Raw genomic sequence first — 15025 nt, forward strand, 5'->3', positions numbered from 1 at the left:
AGAGAGCCCCCCTGTGGTGGAGGCAGCTCTAAGCTTTTTAATTTAAATTGTCCCTCTAATTTGAATGAATACACTTTAAATCCATTTACAAGGATCTATTGGAGGGCAAGTCTCATGCCAGCAGCCGCGTAATTCCAGCTCCAGTAGCGTCCACTAAAGCTGCTGCAGTTAAAAAGCTTTTATAAGGATCGAGCTCGGCTGTCCACCGCAAGGCATCCTAGTGCCAGTCCCAGCCCCTATGCCTTGGGGTGCCTCCTGATGCTCTTCACTAAGTATCCCGTGGTCCCGAAGCATTTCCTTTGAAAAAATTAAGTGTCCAAACTACAGGTGGTGTAGCTTGCTTAACAGCCGGGATAATCCGCTGACTAGCAGACACTGCTACTAGGCACAAAGTATTTCCTGGGCTAGATGCAGTTAAAAATTTGTAAGTAGATACTCTCGTTGGATGCTGAGAAAGCATTCCATAGAGTCTCCTGGCACGCCATATATGATTCTCTTAAAAAGCTTGGGGTAGGGGTCTAGGGGACCCTTTTATAGCCAAAATCACGGCCCTGTATCACAATACGTCACCTAGGCTGAAGATAAATGGAACTGTAGCACCGAGGGCTCGGTTGCTACAGACGTATTGCACCTCACCCAGAGGTGTGATATCTCACTCTCAGATAAGGATGGAGTGTGGATCAGGACCCGACACCTGCATGCATTACACCACATTGCCGTGGGGCAGGGCGACCAATATGCCCCTGAGATGGGCACGACAGTCCCTGTCCCTGGCTGGAGTGGGGGGAGGGAACACTGAGGAAGGGGAACCCTGCAGTGCAGGAGCAGGGAGGAAGCAGTTCCTGGGTGCATTGAGAAGGGAGTATAAAAGGTGGGCACCATCTTAGTTCAGTGCAGAGAAGTCTGAGCAGAAGTGGCAGGGAGCAGGGGCTCTGCATGAGCTCTGCTCCGGAGGCGGGCCTAGTAACAGAGGCCCAGGCCTGCAAGAGGGAGAAGGAAGGAAGAGGAGCGGAGAAGGCTCCAGGAACGAGGAATGAAGGGATCCCAGGGGTGCGGACGGGCGAGTCGCCACCGCACGCCCGAATCCACCTGCGTGGAGGGGTCAGGCCAAAGGGGGAGACCGGTCCCCGAACTAGTGGAGGCAGGAAACGACCCTCAGCTAGAAACCGGAGGCTCTGACATTTTATGTGGCGCAGCCCCTTGCTCCACCCGCTAGGAAGGCACCACATAGGGTCAGGGAAACTGGCGCCAAGTTTACCAAGAGGAGGCCCGAGGCAGCCGGACAGAAGTGTTGGTAAGAAAGGCCAGACAAAGGACACACAAAGGGGGTCCTGTGAAGCGCTCCAAAGTTATCTGGGAGTTGTCTGAGCCCCTCACCTGGTGAGCACAGTACGACGTGGGCAGCCGTTACCTGCAGACGTGGTCTGGATAATAAGAACTGTGAGTAAAGGCCCTGAACTGCATCACTGACTCCGTGTCGTTACTGCTGCTGCCCTGCACCATCACCCCCATCCTCCGCATACACTGCCCTGAGGCTATACTCCTCCCGTGGGGAGTTATGCTACGCTCTGCTGCACCCACAACACCAGCCTTAGCGGTCTGCCCTGTAGCGGCGGTTCACTCTGACCGCAATCCACGGGTGGCGTAGTCGGACATTTAAACATCAAAACCACATAAATAGTTCCGCCACTGGTTTGACCGCCCTGAGCCACGGAACCGGATCGCCGCCACGAAGACTACAACCACCAGCATCCACCAAAAAGGGTCCGGCTCCGGGTGTCCCAAGGCCCAGGGGGTGCGTCAGAACATTTTCATCACCTTTCACAATCACCAATGGGACAAGGCAGGGATGTCCTCTGTCCCCTCTCTTATACATCCTAGTGACGGAGCACCTGCTCTCATCAATTCGCCATAACCCCAATATTAGGTGGATTGAGGTGGGAGGCACCGAGTACAAGTGCTCTCTATTTGCTGATGATGTCCTAGTATATATCACTCAATCACATATATCCATCCCTGCTGTTATGGCTGAAATAGATCACTTTGTTACATGGTAAAATTTTAAAATCAATGCAGCGAAGTCTGAGGCCCTCGATGTCTCCCTCCCTAAATCCATATAGGATTCCATCCAGTCCAACTTTCCCTTTGCCTGGCCCTCACAGGGTATCAAATACTTAGGAATTCCTATTCATAGAGACCTCTCCCATCTATGTTATCTTAATTTTGGGCCCTTTATTGAACAATTCCATACAGACCACGGTTGGCAAGTTGGAACTGTGAGATTCACTACGTGAACCACTGGTATTTTGTGGAAAAGCACATGTAAGATTCTGCAACAGTCTCTGCTGATACTCCTGCATGCGTGCATCCCTTTCTATGGCAGGAATAATTTCTGCAAATTTACTTTTGTACCGGGGATCTAACAGTGTGGCAACCCAGTAGTCAGGATTATTTCTAATTCTCACAATTCGAGGGTCATGTTGCAGGTAGTGCAGCAAGAAGGCACTCATGTGTGTTGCGCATCCAGGAGCACCAAGTCCCTGTTGTGTTGGTGGCGAGGTAACAATCATGCTTCCTTCCTCTGTCCTCTCCCCCCAACCTCGCACAACAGAAATGTGATCAAGGTCTCCCTCATCTGATGAGTCTTCCATCAGTTCGTCCTCCACTTCTTCCTGGGCTCCTGCACCTTCCTCACTAGTTTGGCTGCTACCATGCGCCCTGGTAAAACCATCTCCCCCACCCTCACATGCCTGCCGCCCTGGTGCTGCCGACCGTCTGGACCTTGCAGATGTTAGCCCTTCCGCATACAACTCCTCCTCCTCTACTTCCTCCACCTCCTCTTGTGCCACCACCTGACTCCGAATTCTGTTTAACATGTGCTCCAGCATGTAAATCACCGGAATAGTCATGCTGATAATGGCATCGTCAGCACTAAACATCTTCGTCGCCATTTCAAAACTGTGCAGAAGGGTGCATAGGTCCCTGATCTGAGACCACTCCTCCAGCGTGATTTGCCCCACCTCTGAATCTCGTTGGCCCAGGCTATACGTCAGAACGTATTGCACCAGGGCTTGTCGGTGCTGCCACAGTCGCTGCAACATGTGCAGAGTTGAATTCCACCGGGTAGGCACATCGCATTTTAGCCGGTGAAGTGGCAGGCCCAACGACTTCTGTAGAGATGTAAGTCGCTGAGCTGCGGGATGCGAACGGCGGAAGTGAGCACACAGCGACCGTGCCCTCTGCAGAAGGCCATCTAGTCTGGGATAGTGGGCTAAAAATTGCTGGACAACCAGGTTCAACACGTGAGCCATACAAGGCACGTGTGTGACATTGCCCCGGCGAAGGGCCGCACCCAGGTTTGCAGCATTGTCGCACACGGCCTTCCCTGGTTTCAGGTCCAGTGGAGACAACCATTCATGAAATTGGTTCTCCAGAGCTGACCACAACTCCTCAGCTGTGTGACTCACATTTCCCAGACATTTCAATGTAAAAACCGCCTGATGACGTTGAGCCCTACTGCCAGCATAGTAAGGAGGTGTGCAGGATCCCTTCTGCGCAGTTAGAAAGCTTGTGGCATGACCAGACAGGCTTTGGGTGCAGGTGGAAGACCGAGAGGAGGTTGAGGAGGCAGAAGCAGTGGAGGAAAAATGACATAAAGAGGATTGACGCACAACTCGTGGGGACGGCAAGACTTGGACAGCAGCCCCTTGTCCTGCTGTCACCATAGTTACCCAGTGCCCAGTCAGCGACATGTAACGCCCCTGTCCATGCCTACTCGTCCAAGTGTCTGTGGTGAAATGCACCCTGTCACACACAGAGTTTCTCAAAGAAGCGGTGATGTTGTGTGCGACATGCTGGTGGAGCGCAGGCACACCTTTCTTTGAGAAGTAGTGCCGACTGGGCATCTGGTACTGGGGCACTGCGACGGACATAAGGTCTCGAAAATCCTCTGTGTCCACCAGGCGGAAAGGCAGCATTTCTGTAGCCAAGAGCTTGCAGATGGTGAAATTCAACCTCTTAGCTTTCTCATGGCTAGGAGGAAATGGTCTTTTACTTGTCCACATCTGAGGGACCGAGGGCTGGCTATTGCGCTTAGACGTGGTTGATAAGGGTGTCCCCGGCAAACTGCCGGTCTGTGAGGAAGATGCAGGCGGACATGTTAGGTTGCCTTGATCCAAAGGTGGTGCTATCGATGTCGGACAGCGCTCAAGACCAGCTGGTGTTACCACCTCCAAAGAAAATGATGACCTGCCAATCACGCTGGCTGTTGCGGGTAAAGAGGTGGCAGGTCTGCGCCCCAAAACAGGTGTGACTGCTGTCCCCCCAGTCACAGAGGATGAAGAGGCCGCGGATGCACAAGATATGGCAGACGGTGGTTGGCCCGGCCGGCTAGACCGCATTGTAGCACACTGAGCTTCCCACTGCAACTTATGCTTCATGTCCATGTGCCGGTTCATGCATGAAGTACTCAAACTATGTATTTTTTGGCCTCTACTTAGCTTTTGCTGACAAATGTTACAGATAACACGAGTTGGGTCATCTTTATCGATCTGAAAAAATGCCCAGGCTATGCAAGGCTTAGCACCCATGCGACCTGAAGAGCCACCACGACTTGTGGTGAGAGGCAGAGTTGTGTTTGAGGATGCAGTTGTTGACGTGCTTCCAGTACTACGTCTCTGTCCAGGAAGGCGCAACCTGACCTCGTCGTCACTAGCATCTTCCTCCACCTCCTCTGCTGACCTCATCTCTTGGCTGACTGTGGGTTGACAGTAAGTGGGATCTCCGACCTCATCATCATCACCCTGTGCGTTATCACACCCGTCGTCCTCAGAGCCAACCTGTTCCTGCCCTGACAAAAAACTAAAGTTGTCGCTCCAATCAGGTATTTGAGTCTTATCATCGTCTTCCTCATTGTCTCCACCAACAGGAGTTACAGTTTGGGAATGAGGGTCTACATTATGGTCAGAACCTTCTGCGTCTGGTCCTGGATCCGACTCATAAAGATTCTGGGCATCAGTGCAGATCATTTCCTCGTCTGGATTCACAGAAGCGCTGGAGTCGACCTCTGATTCCCAGGCTATAGTATGAGTAAACAGCTCTGCAGACTCAACCATCTGTTCTACCTCATACTCAGACGGGCAGCTGGAGATTTGGGAGCTGTGAGGAAGCAAGTGCGATTTGGGTGACACCTTTGAGGACTGGAGTATTTGTGATGTTGAAGTTGATGTGGAGGAGAGCCCACTTAAAGGAGCACTTGATATCCGTTGAAGCACCTGCTGTTTTTGTGCCTCATCTGGAATTTGTAGCGATTGGCGTGGCCGTAAGAAAGGGATCTTATCACATTGTCCGCTAAAAGAAGTAGACATTTTAGTTTGGCTGGAAGATGGTCTTTCTTCTGCACCTACCCCACGGACACAACCTTTTTTCCCCTTCCCAACACGCCTATTCCCCTTTCCACCAGCAGCAGGCCTTTTTCCACTCATTTTGGTGGTTAACTAATTCACAACTCTGGGGTTGTTTGCACAAAAAAACAATGGATGGTAACCGAGCAGAGCTGAGTGGCCAAACTGTGGTATTAGGCCAAAACTATTGGCTGGGTTAGATGCAGAAAAAAATTATTTTTAATTTGCAACCTGATGGAGGTCAGTATAGATGGACTAATAGACCAAGTCCCACACACCGCTAGAAGCCCAAATATTTTTTCAGAGCTAGATGCAGAAAAAAATTATTTTTAATTTGCAACCTGATGGAGGTCAGTATAGATGGACTAATAGACCAAGTCCCACACACCGCTAGAAGCCCAAATATTTTTTCAGAGCTAGATGCAGAAAAAAATTATTTTTAATTTGCAACCTGATGGAGGTCAGTATAGATGGACTAATAGACCAAGTCCCACACACCGCTAGAAGCTCAAATATTTTTTCAGAGCTAGATGCAGAAAATTTTTTTATTCAATTTGCAACCTGATGGAGGTCAGTATAGATGGACTAATAGACCAAGTCCCACACACTGCTAGAAGCCCAAATATTTTTTCAGAGCTAGATGCAGAAAAAAATTATTTTTAATTTGCAACCTGATGGAGGTCAGTATAGATGGACTAATAGAACAAGTCCCACACGCTGCTAGAAGCCCAAATATTTTTTCAGAGATAAATGAAGAAAAAATTTATTTTTAATTTGCAACCTGATGGAGGTCAGTATAGATGGACTAATAGACCAAGTCCCACACACTGCTAGAAGCCCAAATATTTTTTCAGAGCTAGATGCAGAAAAAAATTATTTTTAATTTGCAACCCTCCTGGAGGTCAGTATAGATGGACTAATAGACCAAGTCCCACACACTGCTAGAAGCCCAAATATTTTTTCAGAGCTAGATGCAGAAAAAAATTATTTTTAATTTGCAACCTGATGGAGGTCAGTATAGATGGACTAATAGACCAAGTCCCACACACCGCTAGAAGCCCAAATATTTTTTCAGAGCTAGATGCAGAAAATTTTTTTATTCAATTTGCAACCTGATGGAGGTCAGTATAGATGGACTAATAGACCAAGTCCCACACACTGCTAGAAGCCCAAATATTTTTTCAGAGCTAGATGCAGAAAAAAATTATTTTTAATTTGCAACCTGATGGAGGTCAGTATAGATGGACTAATAGACCAAGTCCCACACACTGCTAGAAGCCCAAATATTTTTTCAGAGCTAGATGCAGAAAAAAATTATTTTTAATTTGCAACCTGATGGAGGTCAGTATAGATGGACTAATAGACCAAGTCCCACACACCGCTAGAAGCCCAAATATTTTTTCAGAGCTAGATGCAGAAAAAAATTATATTCAATTTGCAACCTGCTGGAGGTCAGTATAGAAGGACTAATAGAACAAGTCCCACACACTGCTAGAAGCCCAAATATTTTTTCAGAGCTAAATGAAGAAAAAAATTATTTTTAATTTGCAACCTGATGGAGGTCAGTATAGATGGACTAATAGACCAAGTCCCACACACTGCTAGAAGCCCAAATATTTTTTCAGAGCTAGATGCAGAAAAAAATTATATTCAGTTTGCAACCTGATGGAGGTCAGTATAGATGGACTAATAGAATGATGCTATGCCCAAAAGATTTTACTTCACTAGGTGCAGTAAAAAAATTGGTATTCTATACACAGGTGGTATATCTTGCAACACAGATAGGCTACTCCACTGACTAACACACTCTGCAATAGGCCAAAAAGGATTAGCTTTGCTAGATTCAGCCAAATGCTGTGAAAAAAACTTGCACAGCACTGGCACAGACCTGCCTGGCAAAAACTGATAGGAACTGATGTAACCTAGTCCTGAAAAGGACTCCAATTACAATTAGTCTTTACTCCCACAATCTATCTATTTAAGAGCACAGACCTGCCTGATAAAAGTCGTAGGAAATGCTGTAACCTAGTCCTTAAAAGGACTGCAATCACAACTATTCCCTACTCCCAAGCTATCTGTATATTTGTGCGAAAATTGGCTTGAAATTAACAAGGTATAGCGCACACAGCAACAGCGGTGCCGTCTAACACGCAGCTGCAGCAGTGAGAAAATGGTGGCGACGGGGAAAATGGCTTGGTCTTATAGGGCAAGGACATGTGACATACACTGCCAATCACACATGCCCTTGCTTGTGTGAAAAAAAGCACTTCGCTCCGTGTGTGCGCTGCTGATAGGCTGACAGATTGCACCTCCCCACTGCAAATGCGGGAAAGAGAAAAAAAAATGGAGATCTTCATTGTTCCTGCAGAGATCCATCCCCTGCCCCTCCCCCCGCCCCGCTGTACACTCAAACTGCGTATTAACATTAATTTTCATCATTACTGAGAAAAAATCCAGTTATGATTTTGGTGCACGAACAGTTATCGAACATAACCTCGAACAGCCGAATTTTTCTCAAATTGTTCGTGTTCGCCGAACGGCTCGAACACCGCCCAAAACAGCTCGAATTTGAGATTGGCGAACAGTTCGAGTAGAACAACGCTCATCTCTACTCCTAACCACAAAATCAGGTATGGAAAGCTGAAAAGGAGGAAGAGGATGAGAAGTAGGACAAGTAGATGATGATGATGATAATAATGCTTTTGATGATGACAATGACAAGGATGTCGCAAACTATGGTGAGGAAGGGAAGCAGGAGGAGAGCCCTTTTTACATTGCTGGCTAGTTTCCTTTTCCCATGTTAGGGAGGCATAGTTTCTAGTTGGTAAGTGCAGGAATGTCAATGACTTATTTTGTATTTGGAAAGTCTACTATAGATTGGTCCTTTGGAAAAGTAGAGAAAAATTCTCACAGAGCAGATGCCCACACAGTCACCACCACCATGCCCACAGGCAGAGTACTCAGTAGAAGCAGATCTACCCCGGAATGTCTTGATCTTTTTGCCATATGTCAGCTCTGCTTTTCATTGCCTATGCCATCACCCTCTTCTTTTGATGTAATACTCTCCTTGTCACTACAATCTTCTTTCCAGGTAGTGTCCACCATGTCATGCCCAGAGGTAGTGCACGTGGTTCATGGACCCCCTGTTCTACAGGGCTGCGCTTACCTAGGAAAGGGCATAGCTAAACGGCTACTTGGTGTTCACTGGAGCTTCTGATGGTGGAGTCAGGCTTGAGCTGCAGGTAGCCGCCAGGTACCACTCCTAGGCAGTGCCTGGCACTGAAGCTGCTGACCCCAAGGGTCAGGTTTACTGACACGGACTCGGGCTCCATTCAGACTATTCCTTGGGCAGGACGGATACTGACATGGAGTCACAGACAGGGCTGGATTTAGTAGTCCGGATATAAAGAGTACATGTTCAGACACTGGCCACACACAGACCAGGGGACGAGTTTCAGGCACTGGTCACACACGGATTGGGGGACGTAACAACTCACTAGTAGCACACTCAAACTAACTAATGAATCCACGTTGTGTAGGCACCTTCCTGCCTAGCAGGTGCGTGCGCTGGCCCTTTAAGAGTAGGGGAGCGCACTAGACAAGCCACCGGAAGTCAGGGAGCTATGTCGAACAATGGGGAGGTGACTTCACGGTCACAGAGGTGAGTGTGTCGGCATCCCTGCATTTAGGGGGATAGGGAACCGTGCATGGGCGTCGGAAAGGGTGTTACAGTACCCTTTTATTTTTATACCCCCTCTTTTTTCAAGTCTGCGAGGAGACTCTGCAGAGAAATTTGGACCCGATTCTTCTTCACGGAGTTCCACAACATCTTTGCAGGGCCATGTTCTCTCCAGTCCACTAGAAGAAAAGGAACATCTCTCATCATCTTCACAACTAAGATGCTTCTCTCCATCAAGCCATCCTCATAGTGGGACGAAGCGGGTGTAGAACCAGGAACTTTGCATAGTGAGGTCTCTCTCTCCGATGAGACAAGCTACCACCCTGGAGGATTCAAGGACCAACTTAAGTGCCTCTGCCTGGTTGGTGGATCGCAGAGACTTGGAAGATGCCACCGCTTTGATGTTCTCTACAAAAGACCACATAGAAACTGAAGATACCTCCTCTGGGTCCATCTTTAGCCTGGTCTCCAAGATCACACATCCTCGAGGCGGGGAGGTTCCTGGGAGCAGATCATTGGAACAATCGTTGGGACCATGTGGGGATATCGCTTCCATTTCTCTTCCTTATGAGACCAGAGCAAGTCGGCGACTTGCAGACCTGGCAGAGAAGATGACAACACTGGTGACTGAACTGGATGTTTAGGGACCAGAAACCTTTTTGTGTCTTCACTGTCCCCAATGAAGCACTTCTCGGGATCTCCAGATTAGAACAGGAACTTGAGTTCTCAGCGCTAGACGACCAAAGGAAACACCAGACAGCACATGGAAGGCGATCTTTTCCGTATGCAATGCTCCAATCTGGAGCTCTAGTTGTTCAGAAATTACTAGACTGCTTTTGGGTAGGGTTCATTCTTCACCTTACAACACCCTCACCAGATTCTGGAGCTGTCGGATGGGAATCTGACACCGACTCTCCACAGCTTGAAGCAAGGATTTTCCCACCGGACCGAAGTCTACATTTAACATGGATTCAGTCACAGTCATAGGTAGAGATGGAATACTCTAGCCAAGATTAGCCTCTCCTACTGACCCAAGGCTTTGGCGTTTTTCAGACTTTACGGGACAAAGACAGCTGGGATATTCCACACAACGGCAGCAATACCGCAATCCTCTCTCACAACAGAGTTCCGGCTGCTGCTCAGCCTGCCAAACACTGTTGACCTTTATGGATTCCATATGAGTAGCTGTTTCACGAAGCTGGGGAACAGGTGGTCTCTGTAGGGACAGAGCCAAACGTGTCGGTCATGCCTGGAGGCGGCGCACGTAGTTTGTGAACTTACTGTGCCACAGGTTTATCTAGGAAGGGGCGTAGATAAGCGGCTTCTTGGTGTTCACTGGAGCTCCTGATGGTGGAGTCAGTCTTGAGCTGCAGGTAAACGACAGGTACCACTCCTAGGCAGTCCCCAGTATGGCAGCTGCTGACCCCAAGGGAAAGGTTCGCTGGCACGGACTCGGGCTAAGTTCAAACTACTCATCAGGCAGGATCGATACTGACATGGAATCACAGACAGGAGTGGATTCGGAGACTGGATTTAGTAGTCTGAATATACAGAGTACACGTTCAGACACTGGCCGCAAATAAACCAAGGGACAAGGTTCAGGCACTGGCCACACTTACCAGGGTACATAAAAACTCACTAGTAGCACACTCAATCTAACTAATGAATCTACGTTGCTCCCTATTGGGGAGGGTGCCTTTATACAAGATTCCTCCCAGCTAGACGTGCTGCTCCCTTCTCACTAGGAGCACTGCTGGAAGTCAGGGAGCAGGAAGATGTGCCGAGCGACCGGGAGGTGACCATAAAACCGTGGTGGTGAGTGTGTCAGTGTCCCTGGAAGGGGAACAGTGCAGGGATGCCTGGCAAGTGTGTTACACACCACACAATCACCATGATCGTCGTCGTCATTCCAGCAGGTTTTCTCACTCTTGGAAGTGTCATTGCCCCTCTTATTATTCTCACCTTTAGAATACTGGAGAATACGGATTTTTGGAAAAATTCGAATACAGTTCCATTCCACTCGAATAAATTTACAAAACTCTGCTATCTACGCTATCATCCCTCTATCACAAGTGTTTGAATTAGTCGACGTAATTTCAAATCGAATCACTCGTCTCTATAGTGGGCGGTTTTGTTTGTTTGTTGTTGTTTTGCAACGATTCATTCAAATATTCAAAGAAAACTTCAGATTTCATTCCTTCACAGCAATTTTAAATTGTGAAAGACAAATACAAAAAGTTGCAAAATTCTGTTATTTTTTTTAATTCCCCTAAATAAAAGAAATTAATAAAATCTGAACAAAAAAAATAGACCTCAAAATAGCTTCATTAAAAAATTCAACTTGTGCAACAAAAAACAAAAACGAACCCTCATATGACCACATTGACCAAAAGAATGTGCTGATGAAGAAGAAAAAAAAAAAAGAGAGAACGCTTAAAATAGAAGACGTCGAAAAAGTGATATAAGGGATAAAGGAACAGTGGAAGGAAAGGGCAGAAACAGAAAAACCTGACGACACGATCTCCATGATCTGATCCACTCATTCAGCACCATGACAACCAGCACTCGCTCCTGGTCATGTGATTCCTGACTCCTCCCACACGTGTAACCGATCACATGACTGTGACATCACCACAGGTCCTGTAAGAACAGAACAGCCATAGCTCTGGTGTGCGGCTCGGCAGGTGGTGAAGGTATGTATGCAGGCTTGGACTGGCCCACTGGAGAACAGGAGAATCCTCCGGTGGGCCCCTGTGCAGGAGTGGCCACCACCCTCTTATATAAGCAGTACTTGGCACTATATACTTGAATCACTATGTAGAGACAAAGGCAGCATCTTATTCATGTAACAATCATCCCAGCTCATTGTTATACTGTATACATTTGTGATTGAGGATAGTGCCACATTTGCTTTAGTGGGGCCCTGGAGTTGGTTACTGGTGGGCCCTTGGCACCCAAGTCCAACACTGCATGTATGTACATATATCCAATTTTGAGTCGACAATACCTCCATTGTTTTTTTTTTTTTCAATATCCTTAATAATTACCACCTTCTCCGGTTATCAGCGCCTTTCTGGCCTTCTTTCCTATAACATGACTGGCAGTCTGACAACTCGGGCCACACACCCTCACTTTGTCAACGTCATTCTGTGAGAGCCTTGATGTGACTCTCGCAGGCTTACATTGAGAACATTTACAGAGAAGATGTGATCTGATGGGTAGGTGATAACTTGTTCAGAATAACCAAGGACATACGTAGAAATCATGGGGCCTCATAGCACAAATCCTAATTGGGGTTCCCCAAGAAAATATTCACGAGTGCAGGTGGGATCACAGTACTTAGGCGCAGTCACGGAAGGGCACACCTCCCAACTTTTAAACACAGGAAGAGGGACATGTATTTTAGCATGAACACAGTAATGTTGCCCTTAATGATGCCCCTTAGTGTTCTCACCCACTACAATACCCCTTTCATGGCCCTATGGAGTGTCACGCCCTTAAAAAGTCACTTACATAAAAATGTTCACATACAGTATGATTAACTCCTGGTGCCAACATAGTATGATGTCCTTATAGTTCCCCCACACAGTATGATGGCTCCCACAGTTACCCACCTCCTCCCCACCTGCAGTATGATGGCCTCCATAGCTTTCCATGCACTATGGTGCTGCACTCAGACACAGATGCTGTTCAGACTGAATGGTGGAGCAGAAAGCAATGGCTCCTTACTCCACCAGTGTTTTCAACTGTATCTAAATCCTGAAAACGGAGATACTGTTGAAGTTGAGACACTCGGTGGGCGGAGGGGCAGGGTCTGCCCCATACCCTAACTCAAGGCCCCATTGCGACTGCGTGGTACTTTATTGGGAATAACCAATCAAGCGTGTGTGTACATGTGTTTATTTGTGACATTTTTTGCCACAATTCCAAAGATTTTTTTAAAAAAGTGCAGTACTGATTTATGTAACTCATGTTTGCCATTTGTCCAAAAACATCAGGCTCTGGCATAAATGGGAAATCCAAGAAAGTAGGAATATCTCCAGGGTACTGCAGAAACCTCTAGTAATGAGGGAAAGGGTGCACAGCCTGCATGATGGCTTGGTCTGTGAGAAATGGGGTGCATTTATACAAAAATAAAAAAAATTGTGGCACATTTTCCAGGATGCAATTGCAATCATCCTAAAGAGCAATTTACAAAAATTGGCAATTTTGATGTAACCAGATCCTCATGGTATCTCACAGGAGTCCCTCATGAATATTTTGCCTTTTTGAATTTTTGCCATTTTTCTTGAGTGACTTCAGCATTTCATGTAGTGACTGTCTATATCTCTATAAGAAATCAGGAAGGAGACAAACCGTTTTTCACACCACTGTATGTATGACCTCCTATAAACCACCCCAAAGGGGTTGTCCTTTACTACAATATTGAAGATCTATCCTTGCGTTAGGTCATCGATAGCAGATCGAAGGGATTTGATACCCAACACAAAACTATTGTTATTAGCACCCACCAGAGTCTGGTGGCTGGGAGCGATGTTGTGCAGGGAAAAAATCAAATGGGAAGCAGCACAGAATCAGCAACGTGACTCTCAGGATCGGTGGAGATTCCAGAGGTCAGAAACTCACCAATCATAAATGTTTTCCCTTATTATCTTCAGTAATTGTATTTTCTACAAGGAATTTTGTATAATTTTTCATCGGTTCATCTCTCTATTCAGATTCTGACAATATTGGATCCTATCAGTGGAGATCATCTATATAAGAGAATTTTTAATATTGATCTGTCGAGGATGGATAGAATCAGAGATGAAAATATGGCAGAGAGTATACTGCATCTCACCCTAGAGATCCTCTTCCGGCTTACAGGAGAGGTGAGAGATTCAGATGACATCACATTACGTCATCTATGGTAATAACAGATGATATGACCCGAAGGTTGAAGGCTCTGGAAATGTTTGAAGTTAAATTTATTACTACATTTCTCTATAAACAGGATTACACAGTAGTGAAGAAGACCTCTAGTGATGGCTTTCATGCTCCTGTGTCTGAAGGCTGGGGAGGAACCCTAAGCCCAATCACGGGGTCTCCACCGTATCCCTGGATACATGAGGACATCAATGACCAGAAGATCCTAGAACTGACCTACAAGATGATTGAGCTGCTGACTGGAGAGGTGACACTGCTGGGAATACTGGGATATTACACAGTAACGCTGTGAGGGGATCGGGGGGATGACGGTATCATTGTATGTGTCAGGTTCCTATAAGGTGTCAGGATGTCGCTGTCTACTTCTCCATGGAGGAGTGGGAGTATCTAGAAGGACACAAAGATCGGTACAAGGACGTCATGATGGAGGTTCCCCAGCCCCGATCATCACCAGGTAATATACAGTACTAAATACACATGTCTGTTAAAGGGGTTAGGCCACTTTGGGAAAGTCTTAAAGACATTGTTCAGCCACTAAAAAATTAAACATTGACACCGTAAAAATAAAACACAGTGGCATATATATGTATTTGTGTGTATATATATATATATATATATATTAATATATATATATATATATATATATATTAATATTTTTTTTTTAAATATCACTCCTTTTGGTATTTTTGCAAAAATATGAAATATTTTTGTTATATTGTAAATGGTGTTATTCAAAACCACAAAGAAGCTTTCATACACCTTGGTCTACGGAAAAAAATCTATGGCTCATGGAATAAGGTGAGGAACAAAAAAAAAACAAAACAGAAAATTGCTCTTTCATGAAAAGGTTAGTGTGTTTCAAAATCTTCCATGTGTTTACCCTTGGGAAGCTCTCACCTTTTTTACATACGTTCACACATGGCATTAATGTCATAAACTGGGAAACTAAAGATAATTCATCTATCAGTAAAGTTATCATGGGTTTACCGTGACAAAAAGGAGTCAGAAGACCGCAGTG

At 46.3% G+C, this 15025-nt stretch overlaps 1 protein-coding gene across 1 annotated transcript in view; it reads left to right on the top strand.

Annotated features, from left to right (window-relative positions):
* Nucleotides 1–15025, top strand: part of LOC141271571 (uncharacterized) — a 101008-nt gene that overhangs the window by 55743 nt on the left and 30240 nt on the right. Inside the window, exons 8-10 of the mRNA XM_073681619.1 lie at nucleotides 13800–13952; nucleotides 14075–14254; nucleotides 14338–14461. Coding sequence (XP_073537720.1) covers nucleotides 13800–13952; nucleotides 14075–14254; nucleotides 14338–14461 — 457 coding nt within the window. The remainder of the gene's footprint in view (nucleotides 1–13799; nucleotides 13953–14074; nucleotides 14255–14337; nucleotides 14462–15025) is intronic.

This window comes from Phyllobates terribilis, unplaced genomic scaffold (genome assembly GCF_046119375.1).
Source record: "Phyllobates terribilis strain yellow unplaced genomic scaffold, ASM4611937v1 Scaffold_5__5_contigs__length_657084704, whole genome shotgun sequence".
NCBI lineage: Eukaryota > Metazoa > Chordata > Amphibia > Anura > Dendrobatidae > Phyllobates > Phyllobates terribilis.